This window comes from Triturus cristatus, chromosome 6, assembly GCF_964204655.1.
Source record: "Triturus cristatus chromosome 6, aTriCri1.1, whole genome shotgun sequence".
NCBI lineage: Eukaryota > Metazoa > Chordata > Amphibia > Caudata > Salamandridae > Triturus > Triturus cristatus.
Genome location: NC_140589.1, coordinates 42,061,993 through 42,074,252, shown reverse-complemented (window position 1 = coordinate 42,074,252; position 12,260 = coordinate 42,061,993). Strand labels below are relative to the sequence as shown.

The following is a 12,260-nucleotide window of genomic DNA, read 5'->3' as shown; positions in this document are numbered from 1 at the left end:
TGTAGTCCAGCCTGGGGTCACTGCTCTCCTTGTAGTCCAGCCTGGGCTCACTGCTCCCCCTGCAGTCCAGTTTGGGGTCACTGCTCGCCCTGTAGTCCGGCCTGGGGTCACTGCTCCCCTGTAGCTCAGTTTGGGGTCACTGCTCGCCCTGTAGTCCAGCCTGGGGTCACTGCTCCCCTGTAGCCCAGTTTGGGGTCACTGCTCTCCTTGTAGTCCAGCCTGGGCTCACTGCTCCCCCTGCAGTCCAGCCTGGGGTCACTGCTCCCCGGTAGCCCAGTTTGGGGTCACTGCTCCCCCTGGAGTCACTGCTCCCCCTGTAGTCCTGCCTGGGGTCACTGCTCCCCCTGTAGTCCAGCCTGGGGTCACTGCTCCCCTTGTAGTCCAGCCTGGGGTCACTGCTCCACTGTAGCCCAGCTTGGGGTCACTGCTCTCCTTGTAGTCCAGCCTGGGCTCACTGCTCCCCCTGCAGTCCAGCCTGGGGTCACTGCTCCCCGGTAGCCCAGTTTGGGGTCACTGCTCCCCCTGTAGTCCAGCCTGGAGTCACTGCTCCCCCTGTAGTCCAGCCTGGGGTCACTGCTCCCCTTGTAGTCCAGCCTGGGGTCTCTGCTCCACTGTAGCCCAGTTTGGGGTCACTGCTCCCCCGTAGTCCATCCTGGGGTCACTGCTCCCCGGTAGCCCAGTTTGGGGTCACTGCTCCCCCTGTAGTCCAGCCTGGAGTCACTGCTCCCCCTGTAGTCCAGCCTGGGGTCACTGCTCCCCTTGTAGTCCAGCCTGGGGTCTCTGCTCCACTGTAGCCCAGTTTGGGGTCACTGCTCCCCCGTAGTCCATCCTGGGGTCACTGCTCCCCTGTAGCCCAGTTTGGAGTCACTGCTTCCCCTGTTGTCCATCCTGGGGTCACTGCTCCTCCTGTCGTCCAGCCTGGGGTCAATGCTCCCCTGTAGCCCAGTTTGGGGTCACTGCTCCCCTTAGTCCTGCCTGGATCACTGGATGAGTCAAAAGGGTTCTTGATGCTCTGTAGCAAGCGATCCTTTCCGTGTTAAATGTACCTTTATTATTGTATTTTCTAGAAGGGTCTATCTGCCCCATAACAATGTACCTGTGACAGTAAATCTAGGTGGTCCAGTATAAGTCCCGCAGGGTTGGATTCATTTTTGCTGGATATGTGAGAAGCTACATTTACATATATTGGAATTGTCCAAGGGAATGATTCTCTGGGATTCTGCACACTTGGACTCTTGGACACTCAGGCCCCTTTTCTATAGCAGCTTCACTGTGTTTTCCAGTAAGTGACCTTTCTTCTCAGAGAAACCTCTGAATCCGCTTGGTGTCTTTTGTCGTGCATCCTTTGCGTCTGGGACCTCACGATCAGAACGCGCTTACCTTTAGTGCTGCCCTTGTGGTGGTTGTCTCTTTGCCTCCACCACCGGTGTCTTTTCTCTGTGTGTTCTCTGCTTCTCGGCCTCGCGTCGTCTTCCATTGGGAGTCGTCAGTCATGCGAAGCTTCCCTCGGTTACTTCAAAGATTGTGCCTGACAGTTGCATGAATCAAGACTTGCTGCTTCCTCTTTTCCTTCCAAGAGAGCAGAGAGGCTCAGCTGGAATCAGCTTCCATCATCTTGATGTTAACAGGACAAGGAATGCACCAGTCCTCAAACTTGGTTCTGATCCAGCCGCTTACGTAATCCTGAGCGCTGGATAATTTAGCGCATTAATCATAGCTGCTAAAATATGGCGAGCCATTGAGCCATTGATGGAAGACATGTTGACTACCTCAGTGGAAGGTAAGGCAACATCTGCGGCATTCCACAGGCCTCAGTGTCCGTAAGGTATGAGGGTCGGTGACCCGGGCTCCTCGCTCTTGGAAAGGCTGCTGGGCTCCAGATCCGCAGAGAATGTCGTTTTACCTTGTTTGACCTCATGCTGTGACCACCAGCCAGATGTTCCTCTGGACTGTAGTTGGTTCTATATGTTCAGGGCGGAAGGTAGACCGGATGCAAGTTAAGCATCATCTGCGGGTTCTGACAGAGGGTCTCTTGTGCAAAGAGGTTCTACATCGGTTGGTGATTGTTGTTTACTGAACACACATAGGCCTAGAGCTGGCTCAAGAGAGTCATGGAGCTTCACTGATGATCTGTTACTTGGGCCAGTTGACTCAACACTGCTGACCTTCAGAGCATCCCTATTCCTTCTTCCTCTCACCAGCCTTCTTGGAGGTATGAAACCTGGAGGTCACCTTTAGACGCCGACCTCCTCTATGGTCATCAAGTGATAATCTTTCTAAAATGTTTATTCTGTCAACCGTGGCGCCCCTCCTGTCTCAGAGGACCGCGTAGCTTTACGCTGTAGTGATGTTTCGTCTTAGCTACGTCCGTGGCGTGTTCTTTAGTCTCTGAAACAGGACCATGAACAGACTTGCGTGGGCCCAGAAGCTTGCAGCCCACCTGTGCTTGAATCCTACTTTCTCCAGCTCCTTCATGCCACCCCATGAGCGCTTGAGCCTCCTTTATGAGCGGTCGACTCTGCTGGGTCAGCGGCATCCAGTGGGGATTCCGGATAGACCTCAACTCTGTACCATCTTTGAGAGCTTTCGAGAGAAATCTCTGATCCTCGTCTAGAGCCTCTTCACCCGTTGTAAGTCCAGCAGCCAGAAGCTCTTACTGAAATAAAACCATGCATCATGATCTTAGCGACCAGAACTGCCCAGATTGTCCTCTGTACTCGTGGCCAGGGGCCTCCTTCTACAGACGTCCAACGAGGAGGGATCCACAGAGCTCACAGGTTCTGGGTCTCTTCTTCGTGTTCTTTCCCTCGTGTTGTTTGCATCTCCTCGGTTGCAGACAGTAGTTACCTTTGCGTCTTATCAAGGTGAACCCAGGCACGCTCGCACTCTTCATATGCAAGTGGCACTCAAACTGAAGGAACTGTGCCATCTCTTTCATGTTGTCTTTTGCAGAGCAGGAAATCCTTTCATGGAGACCTCCTGGTTGGCATGGCGGGTGAGTGAATACAGCCCGTAGGCCTCTCAAGCACCCCCTAAAACACCCGTTGAGTTATTCAGAATCTTCGTGCCCAGCTTCCACTCTCTACCATCCTTCGGTTATCCCCGATGTCCATGTTAAGTCTTCAGGGGTCAACGGGAGACCTCTTCTCACCATAGACATGGGCAATGGGTAGCAGAAGAGAGAGGGCAAGATGAGCGTGTGCACTGAACTTTACAGACCAGTGATGCCAGATATGGAACATGGCACCGGCTGGATGAGAAATGAGGCTCCACCCTCATGTTATGCCAAATACAGAGACACTGGCCCCAAGACATCACGTCTAGAGGTTGGGGGCATCGTGCAAGCTTGGTCGATTGCTAATTTATGCTGAAACCTGCCTCTCACCCGGGCCACGTGGCATCAAAGCATCATGTGAGGGTCTTCTAATGGAAGATTCTAAATAATGGAATTGAAAATGATGGTCTAGGAGTCAAGTTCCTGCTCGAGATGCATTATATCTTACACTATATTCACTAGTGACTGAGACCTATCAATGACGTACGTCGAATGTGTGAGTCGTGGCTTTAACTGATAACGCAGCTCACCCAAAGAGCCGGATCTATTGTTTTCTAAATGAGCAGTACCTCCAAACATGGGTGGTTGGTCATTGCCACCCAACTCTAAACCAGGCCCCTGGGGACCGACTCTGGAAGGTGCACGCGTCTGGACCGGAACACCTGGCTAGGGTGTGATGAGGGCTAGGGCTCAGCATCGCTGGGACCACCACAACATCTGCTTGTGGAATAAACCTGCCCTGACACAGAGGAGGTGAAACTGACCACGAGATTTAACTATGAGTACATTTGTAATCGATGACGATTGCATCCTGTTGAGCTGGAGGGTCACCCTGGTGTGACGTGATCATCTTTACCACCATCTTGGTAGCATGCGTGTGGTATTTCCAGGGTGGAGTGCACGGGCATGTAACATGTGCAGCGTTCATCTCTGAGCCCCCATAATTATGCGGCTTCTTTCCACATCTCTTGCAGATAAGCGTAACGGGGGGAATTTCCAACAGTGGCAGCTCTTCGACCGGATACTGCAGCAAATCGTCCTCCAGGACGAGCGAGGCGAGGACCCTGACGTGGCGCCGCTGGAGAACTTCAACGTCAGAAACATCATCAAGATGTAAGTGACGCCATTATTTGGCTATTTCGTCACGTATGTAGTGGTGATGGACGTGTGCTACCTGACTGGTGTAGGGGGTGTGCTAGAGAGTCAGGTGTTGCATGTTCACCAATTGCTGGCGTTTCTACTGCTCTGCTGGCTTATCAAAGCACTACTAGCGCCAAAAGGCATTGCACTTTCTACCTAGGAGCTGTGTTTACCAAACACCTCTTGCGAACACCAGACAAGTGTAAATTGAAGCTGTGGTCAGATTTCTCAGTCAATGCTATGTTACAATTCACACCAGTGTTGGCCAGTGCCAGGCATGCATCGAAGCTGCTGCCAGACACTGCTGCACGCGGCTGTGGTGCCAGTTCACGAATAATAATGAACTGGGGCCTGCAGGTGGCGCATCACTGCACCAGCTGCACACTGTCCCTAACCACATGGGCACATGGCCATCTGGCCTCGTCCGTGCACCTAAGACCCCAGCACTGCAGCTCCTGTCTCCAGCACTCACGGGTGGAGGGGCTTCAGAGAGGGCCAGGGCAGTAAAGGAAGGCAGGGCAGGCACACTGTCCCTGACCACAGGGCACAGGGCCATCCGGCCTTATCCGTGCATACAAGACCCCAAGACCCCAGGACTGCAGCTCCTGTCTCCAGCACTCACGGGTGGAGGGGCTTCAGAGAGGGGCAGGGTGGGAGGAGGCCAGGGCAGTAAAGGCAGGGCAGGCCCACTGTCCCTGACCACATGGACACAGGGCCATCCGGCCTTATCCGTGCATCCAAGACCCCAGGACTGCAGCTCTCACTGGTGGAGGGGCTTCAGAGAGGGGCAGGCTGGGAGGAGGCCAGGGCAGTAAAGGCAGGGCAGGGCAGGGCTTCCCAATGTGCCCATCTCTTGCATGTGTGTGCTGTTCTTTTATTGTTAATGTTTTTTGTTTACCATTTCCTCCTGCTTGTATGTAAGGTACAGGGTGTCGTGTTACTGTTACAACTAATCTCTGGGATGCAGGCCCTTGTAAAACACAGAGTGAGACACAACATCAAAGACACAGCCAGCATCTGGGGAAACCATGTGTTTCTTGTTTGGGGTTTTAAGTTCTAAGGTCAGAATAACTGGAGACCACAGGTAACACCAATAAAATATTTTAGAAGAGAAGGGTAGAAAAGTAAGAAACAAACTCTAGATACATTAGATGTCCCCTAGAATAAAATATAACAAAAATATAATCTTAACATTTAAATAAATGTTCATAGTACTTGCAGAAATGTATACTAGCTGTTTCATTGTGAAATGTGTTTGATTTAAAATTACAAACATAATTTTCCAAAATTCTGCCATAATTTGACTCCTCCTGAAGACGTTGTGTTGCAGATAATGAAGGCTGCGAGAGAAGTTTCGTAGTTGTGAAGTACTACTGCCGGTCGCCTCAGACACCATAGCGGCTCTATATGCACAGCATCGCTTCTTGGCGCTGCGCTCCTAGCAGCCATAGCTACCTGTCTATGGGTAGAGTTGCATAGAGCCTTGGCCCTCGTGGCGCTACGCTCCTAGCAGCCATAGCCACCTGTCCATGGGTAGAGTTGCATAGAGCCTTGCCCCTCGTGGCGCTGCGCTCCTAGCAGCCATAGCCACCTGTCCATGGGTAGAGTTGCATAGAGCCTTGCCCCTCTTGGCGCTGCGCTCCTAGCAGCCATAGCTACCTGTCTATGGGTAGAGTTGCATAGAGCCTTGCCCCTCTTGGCGCTGCGCTCCTAGCAGCCATAGCTACCTGTCGATGGGTAGAGTTGCATAGAGCCTTGCCCCTCTTGGCGCTGCGCTCCTAGCAGCCATAGTTACCTGTCCATGGGTAGAGTTGCATAGAGCCTTGCCCCTCTTGACGCTGCGCTCCTAGCAGCCATAGCTACCTGTCGATGGGTAGAGTTGCATAGAGCCTTGCCCCTCTTGGCGCTGCGCTCCTAGCAGCCATAGCTACCTGTCGATGGGTAGAGTTGCATAGAGCCTTGCCCCTCTTGGCGCTGCGCTCCTAGCAGCCATAGCTACCTGTCGATGGGTAGAGTTACATAGAGCCTTGCCCCTCTTTGCGCTGCGCTCCTAGCAGCCATAGCTACCTGTCGATGGGTAGAGTTGCATAGAGCCTTGCCCCTCTTGGCGCTGCGCTCCTAGCAGCCATAGCTACCTGTCGATGGGTAGAGTTGCATAGAGCCTTTCCCCTCTTGGCGCTGCGCTCCTAGCAGCCATAGTTAGCTGTCGATGGGTAGAGTTGCATAGAGCCTTGCCCCTCTTGGCGCTGCGCTCCTAGCAGCCATAGCTACCTGTCGATGGGTAGAGTTGCATAGAGCCTTTCCCCTCTTGGCGCTGCGCTCCTAGCAGCCATAGTTAGCTGTCGATGGGTAGAGTTGCATAGAGCCTTGCCCCTCGTGGCGCTGCGCTCCTAGCAGCCATAGCCACCTGTCCATGGGTAGAGTTGCATAGAGCCTTTCCCCTCTTGGCACTGCGCTCCTAGCAGCCATAGTTACCTGTCCATGGGTAGAGTTGCATAGAGCCTTGCCCCTCTTGACGCTGCGCTCCTAGCAGCCATAGCTACCTGTCGATGGGTAGAGTTGCATAGAGCCTTGCCCCTCTTGGCGCTGCGCTCCTAGCAGCCATAGCTACCTGTCGATGGGTAGAGTTGCATAGAGCCTTGCCCCTCTTGGCGCCTCGCTTCTAGCAGCCATAGCTACCTGTCGATGAGTAGAGTTGCATAGAGCCTTACCCCTCTTGGCGCCTCGCTCCTAGCAGCCATAGCTACCTGTCGATGGGTAGAGTTGCATAGAGCCTTTCCCCTCTTTGGCGCTGCGCTCCTAGCAGCCATAGTTACCTGTCGATGGGTAGAGTTGCATAGAGCCTTGCCCCTCTTGACGCTGCGCTCCTAGCAGCCATAGCTACCTGTCGGTCGGTAGAGTTGCATAGAGCCTTTCCCCTCTTGGCGCTGCGCTCCTAGCAGCCATAGCTACTTGTCGATGGGTAGAGTTGCATAGAGCCTTGCCCCTCTTGGCGCTGCGCTCCTAGCAGCCAAAGCTACCTGTCGATGGGTAGAGTTGCATAGAGCCTTGCCCCTCTTGGCGCTGCGCTCCTAGCAGCCATAGCTACCTGTCGATGGGTAGAGTTGCATAGAGCCTTGCCCCTCTTGGTGCTGCGCTCCTAGCAGCCATAGCTACCTGTCGATGGGTAGAGTTGCATAGAGCCTTGCCCCTCTTGGCGCTGCGCTCCTAGCAGCCATAGCTACCTGTCGATGGGTAGAGTTGCATAGAGCCTTGCCCCTCTTGGCGCTGCGCTCCTAGCAGCCATAGCTACCTGTCGATGGGTAGAGTTGCATAGAGCCTTGCCCCTCTTGGCGCTGCGCTCCTAGCAGCCATAGCTACCTGTCGATGGGTAGAGTTGCATAGAGCCTTGCCCCTCGTGGCGCTGCGCTCCTAGCAGCCATAGCCACCTGTCCATGGGTAGAGTTGCATAGAGCCTTTCCCCTCTTGGCGCTGCGCTCCTAGCAGCCATAGTTACCTGTCCATGGGTAGAGTTGCATAGAGCCTTGCCCCTCTTGACGCTGCGCTCCTAGCAGCCATAGCTACCTGTTGATGGGTAGAGTTGCATAGAGCCTTGCCCCTCTTGGCGCTGCGCTCCTAGCAGCCATAGCTACCTGTCGATGGGTAGAGTTGCATAGAGCCTTGCCCCTCTTGGCGCCTCGCTCCTAGCAGCCATAGCTACCTGTCGATGAGTAGAGTTGCATAGAGCCTTACCCCTCTTGGCGCCTCGCTCCTAGCAGCCATAGCTACCTGTCGATGGGTAGAGTTGCATAGAGCCTTTCCCCTCTTTGGCGCTGCGCTCCTAGCAGCCATAGTTACCTGTCGATGGGTAGAGTTGCATAGAGCCTTGCCCCTCTTGACGCTGCGCTCCTAGCAGCCATAGCTACCTGTCGATGGGTAGAGTTGCATAGAGCCTTTCCCCTCTTGGCGCTGCGCTCCTAGCAGCCATAGCTACTTGTCGATGGGTAGAGTTGCATAGAGCCTTGCCCCTCTTGGCGCTGCGCTCCTAGCAGCCAAAGCTACCTGTCGATGGGTAGAGTTGCATAGAGCCTTGCCCTTCTTGGCGCTGCGCTCCTAGCAGCCATAGTTACCTGTCGATGGGTAGAGTTGCATAGAGTCTTGTCCAGCTGTTTTGTGGCATTGTGCACCCCCAGCCGAGCATGGACTGGCAGCACAACTAAGAAAAATACTTGTTCCTCCTTCATCTCCTGGTAGTGATGCTGAGATGAGTGGCGTGAGGCTGGAGGGGGAGGGGCCAGCCTTCACCCCGCCCACCTGTGGTTATTCGATGCTGTGATTAATGGTTGACAACTTTGATTTTCTCTTTTCAGGTTGGTGAATGAAAACGAAGTGAAGCAGTGGCGGGAGCAAGCAGAGAAGTTCAGAAAAGGTATTTGTAAATTATTCCGTACATGTCTCGCGCCTCCAGTAACTGACGCGGGTCTGTTCGGGGTCTATTGTGGACACAGACGTCTCTTTCTGTCACAAACCATCGCAGCAGCTCGGCTCGGACCGGCCCAGGAGGCTGCGACAGCTGTTTCGTGTTCACTGAAGACAGCTTGGCGCCCTAGTCTCAACAATATATGACATTATGATTTGGAAACAACATAAAAATATGTAATTCTGCATGCGTTATTGCAAAAGACACATAACTTGTGACTTATGTAAGAACTACTGCCACCAGTTAGCAGCTAAGAGGTAGGTCCCCTTCACATCAAGACTAGTCCTTCCCTCCTAACCTTCAGGAAACAAGTTCAAGCCTGGCGCTTTAACCAATAAGTCACCTCTCCTTGGCCTTTCCTTTCCTTCCAGTCCGTAGCGCCGAGACACCCAAGGGGGTTCGCGCGGTTTACAAGTCGTCTAAAAATAAAAATAAAATAAAAAAAATACGTCTTTAGATACACAGTAGCGACTCACCCACGGTTTATTCGCAAGCTGGCTGCCGCAGTCACTTCCGGTTTCAGAAAGATGTCAGCTGGGGAGGAACAGCATTTCTTTTCAATGCACCTTCACATGTAGGAGACCCGTGTGCAGGACCAAGCAACTCTCATGTACCTGGCGTGTTACACGTGTGCACTCAGACATGACGTCCTGTGCACGTCATTAGGTAAGGGGCCTTCCTTACATTGCTAAGCAAGGTTTACCATTCATGCACAAGCAACTAGTTACACAGGCCTCAGACACAAGTGGAATCCAAAGGCGGGTTCAGAAAAGGCAAGATGTGTCAGGGTTACTTTAAGGATATTGGTATCTACCACAAAATATAATTAAATACATAATTAGATGCCAAAGCAACCTTCCATCAGAGACGTTTTAAGGCATGGGCGAAGTGGGCATTTGTCTGGGCCCCTACCTTCTAAAGGGCCCCCTGACACTGTCAAACGTCTCTCTGTTCCACGTGTGTCTATTTCTCCATCTCAACCTTTAAGGTATTATTAAAGATTGTTTGGCTTCAAGGCGCTTGAATTCGCAGAGAATGGGTAATTAACTTCAAGTGTTTCCAGACAGGGGCCCCTAAAATAAGCCTTGCCCAGGGCTCACCCAAAATCCTTACCATGACACTGGCTTCTGTGTCGATGTCTTGGACGCTGATTTGCACACGGTACACACGAGCAAGGTTGCGTCTTGACTGACTTAACTGAAAGTCAGATGGTTGCCAGTAGTCGCCATCAGTCATTGGATGAGCCGCTTGGGCAATGAACGCTGCTGGGAGGGTCATGTCAGTTCAGATCCCTGCCACTTCCATAGTTTCCGACCGATGCTCTCTCCAGCCGAGCAGCGAGTGGTGGAGGACTAAAAATGGCATAATGCAAATGTTGGGCCCCCTGCAGAATGTGATGACTGGCCCTCAGTGTCTCGTATCTAACACATATTCATTGGCCTGGGGCTGAGTGAAGTTGAAGAGTTGGGGCCAGTGCTGAATTTGAGCCGGTGGTTTACGGTAAAGCACAGTTCAGCCGAATAGGTGTCAACGAGCCGTACAAGAGAGCAAGAGGAGGGTTGGATTAGGCTCTTGCATAGTACCAGGTATTAATCAGTGCAATTCAGTCACAATATGGTGCATAGAGGAAAAAGAACAGAGATGAAAAGGAGAATTCAGCAGCTAAATGTCGTGGGGAGGAAACCGAAGGAGGCAAAAGGTTTAGGAAACTAGGCATATGGCAGAACTATAAGACAGAAGGTTTAGGAAAAATGTCAATAAGGCACAAAAACGTCTGTTGGAGCAACCTCGGGTGGAAAGGAGCAGAGGGTTACATGAAGAGTGGCTGTAGTAGTAAGGTGGTACGCCAGGATAGTGGGGAGTAGTGATTATACTCGTTTCTACTATGGTTAAAATGCATATGTGTCCTGGTGAAGGTCTTACAAACTACATGCTTTTATGCTGAAACACTGTGTTGTAGATAACGTGTGCATAATGGAGTTTGGACCGTAGGTGACCTCTCTGTGTTATAACTTTGTTATTGGTTCTGCCAGAAGTGTTAGAGGACTGATTGACACACTATGCAGTTGGCCGTGGCTAGTGCTGTTTCTTAAAATTGCGATCTGAGGTGTACAACATACAGGATACGCCTGCATAATGTGTATTTTCTAGGGTGTTGCTCTTAGCCTAATTTGCCATCAATGGGAAGCAGCGAGCTGAATTTGTGTCACAGGTGAATTGATTTTTCCAATGTGTAAACCGATTCTCCATACATGGATATACATATACTCAATTGTCCCTTATTTCCGGGCTATATTTGGGAATCCTTAGGTTATTCAGTCGGAGACGCCCACACATGATACATTGTATGTAAGAACTGTTGTGTGTTTTCCCTCCTAGAACACATGGAACTCACGTGTCGGCTGGAAAGGAAGGAGAGGGAATGCGAAACGAAAACGCAGGAAAAAGATGACATGATGAAAACACTGAATAAAATGAAAGACAAGCTGCAGAAGGAGTCCCTGGAGCTGCGCCAGGCCCGGGAGCAGATGGCCGACCTCATGGCCCAGCTCAGCGAGCTCTCGGTAGGACGGCTTCTCTCTGCCTCCCTCCATGTCCAGGGTAAACCCAGGAGGCTTCATGAGTGCTGAGGAATGGGGGTCTGTCAGCCAATCAGCACCAGGCTCCAGACTGGGGCTGCTGATTGTCAGCACCAAAGGGGGCGCGCTGTCTCAGTAAGAACGCACACATTCCATATCTGCACTTGTACACTGCCCCACTTCACAAGCAGCATGCACTTAGTGTCAGATGAAACTATGGAGCATATGTATCAACATCTCCATTTGCGATTCTCAAATAGCGATTTTTTGAGAATCGCTACTTGAGAATTGCAAAACGGGATGTATCTAAAAATTCGCACAAATATTGCGAATTCTTAAAATTCCTTAATTGCGATTAGCAAATTGCGAAATCGCAATTAAGGAATACCTTCCCATTCATTCCTATGGGCCAGGAGACCCATAGCAATGAATGGGAAGTCCTTCTCAATTTGCGAATCGCTATTTGCTAATCGTAAATTGAGAATATTTTCAAAGGTGCAAGGGTGTGTGCACATATGGCGCACATACATGCCCTAAGGGCATGTATGTGCGCCACATGGCACTTTGAGATATGCAAAAAAGTGCATATTTCAAAGAAATTGCAAATTCCCACCAACTTGAAGTTGGTGGTAATTTGCGATTTCTTAAGGAGAAATCGCACAACTTGGGTGCGTGTTACATTGCATTTAAGAAATCGCAATTTGCGATTTCTTAAATGCTTACGCAAACTTAAGAAATCGCAAAATTAGCGATTCCTGAAGATTGCGAGGCTGAAATGCCTCATACATCTAATTTTGCGTTTTTGCATTCGCAAACGCTGTTTTTTTGCGATTCGCAGAGTTTGCGAATACAAAATCGTTTGATACATATGCCCCTATGTTCTTCTGATGATCTGTGGGTAGCCTCATGTCATGCTTTTCCACTGCAAGAGGACAAGTCAATTGAAAAATGATCTTTACCTTAATGCAGACTTCATTGGAACAAGTACAGCTGGGAGATAGATACGCCAACTAGACTCCCATGACAC

General features: G+C 51.4%; 1 protein-coding gene across 2 annotated transcripts in view; it reads left to right on the top strand.

Annotated features, from left to right (window-relative positions):
• Positions 1-12,260, top strand: part of DAAM2 (dishevelled associated activator of morphogenesis 2) — a 630,299-nt gene that overhangs the window by 431,723 nt on the left and 186,316 nt on the right. For both annotated transcript variants that reach the window (XM_085610233.1, XM_085610232.1), the window contains exons 11-13: positions 4,030-4,168; positions 8,545-8,603; positions 11,034-11,218. In XM_085610233.1, the coding sequence (XP_085466359.1) occupies positions 4,030-4,168; positions 8,545-8,603; positions 11,034-11,218 (383 nt within the window). The remainder of the gene's footprint in view (positions 1-4,029; positions 4,169-8,544; positions 8,604-11,033; positions 11,219-12,260) is intronic.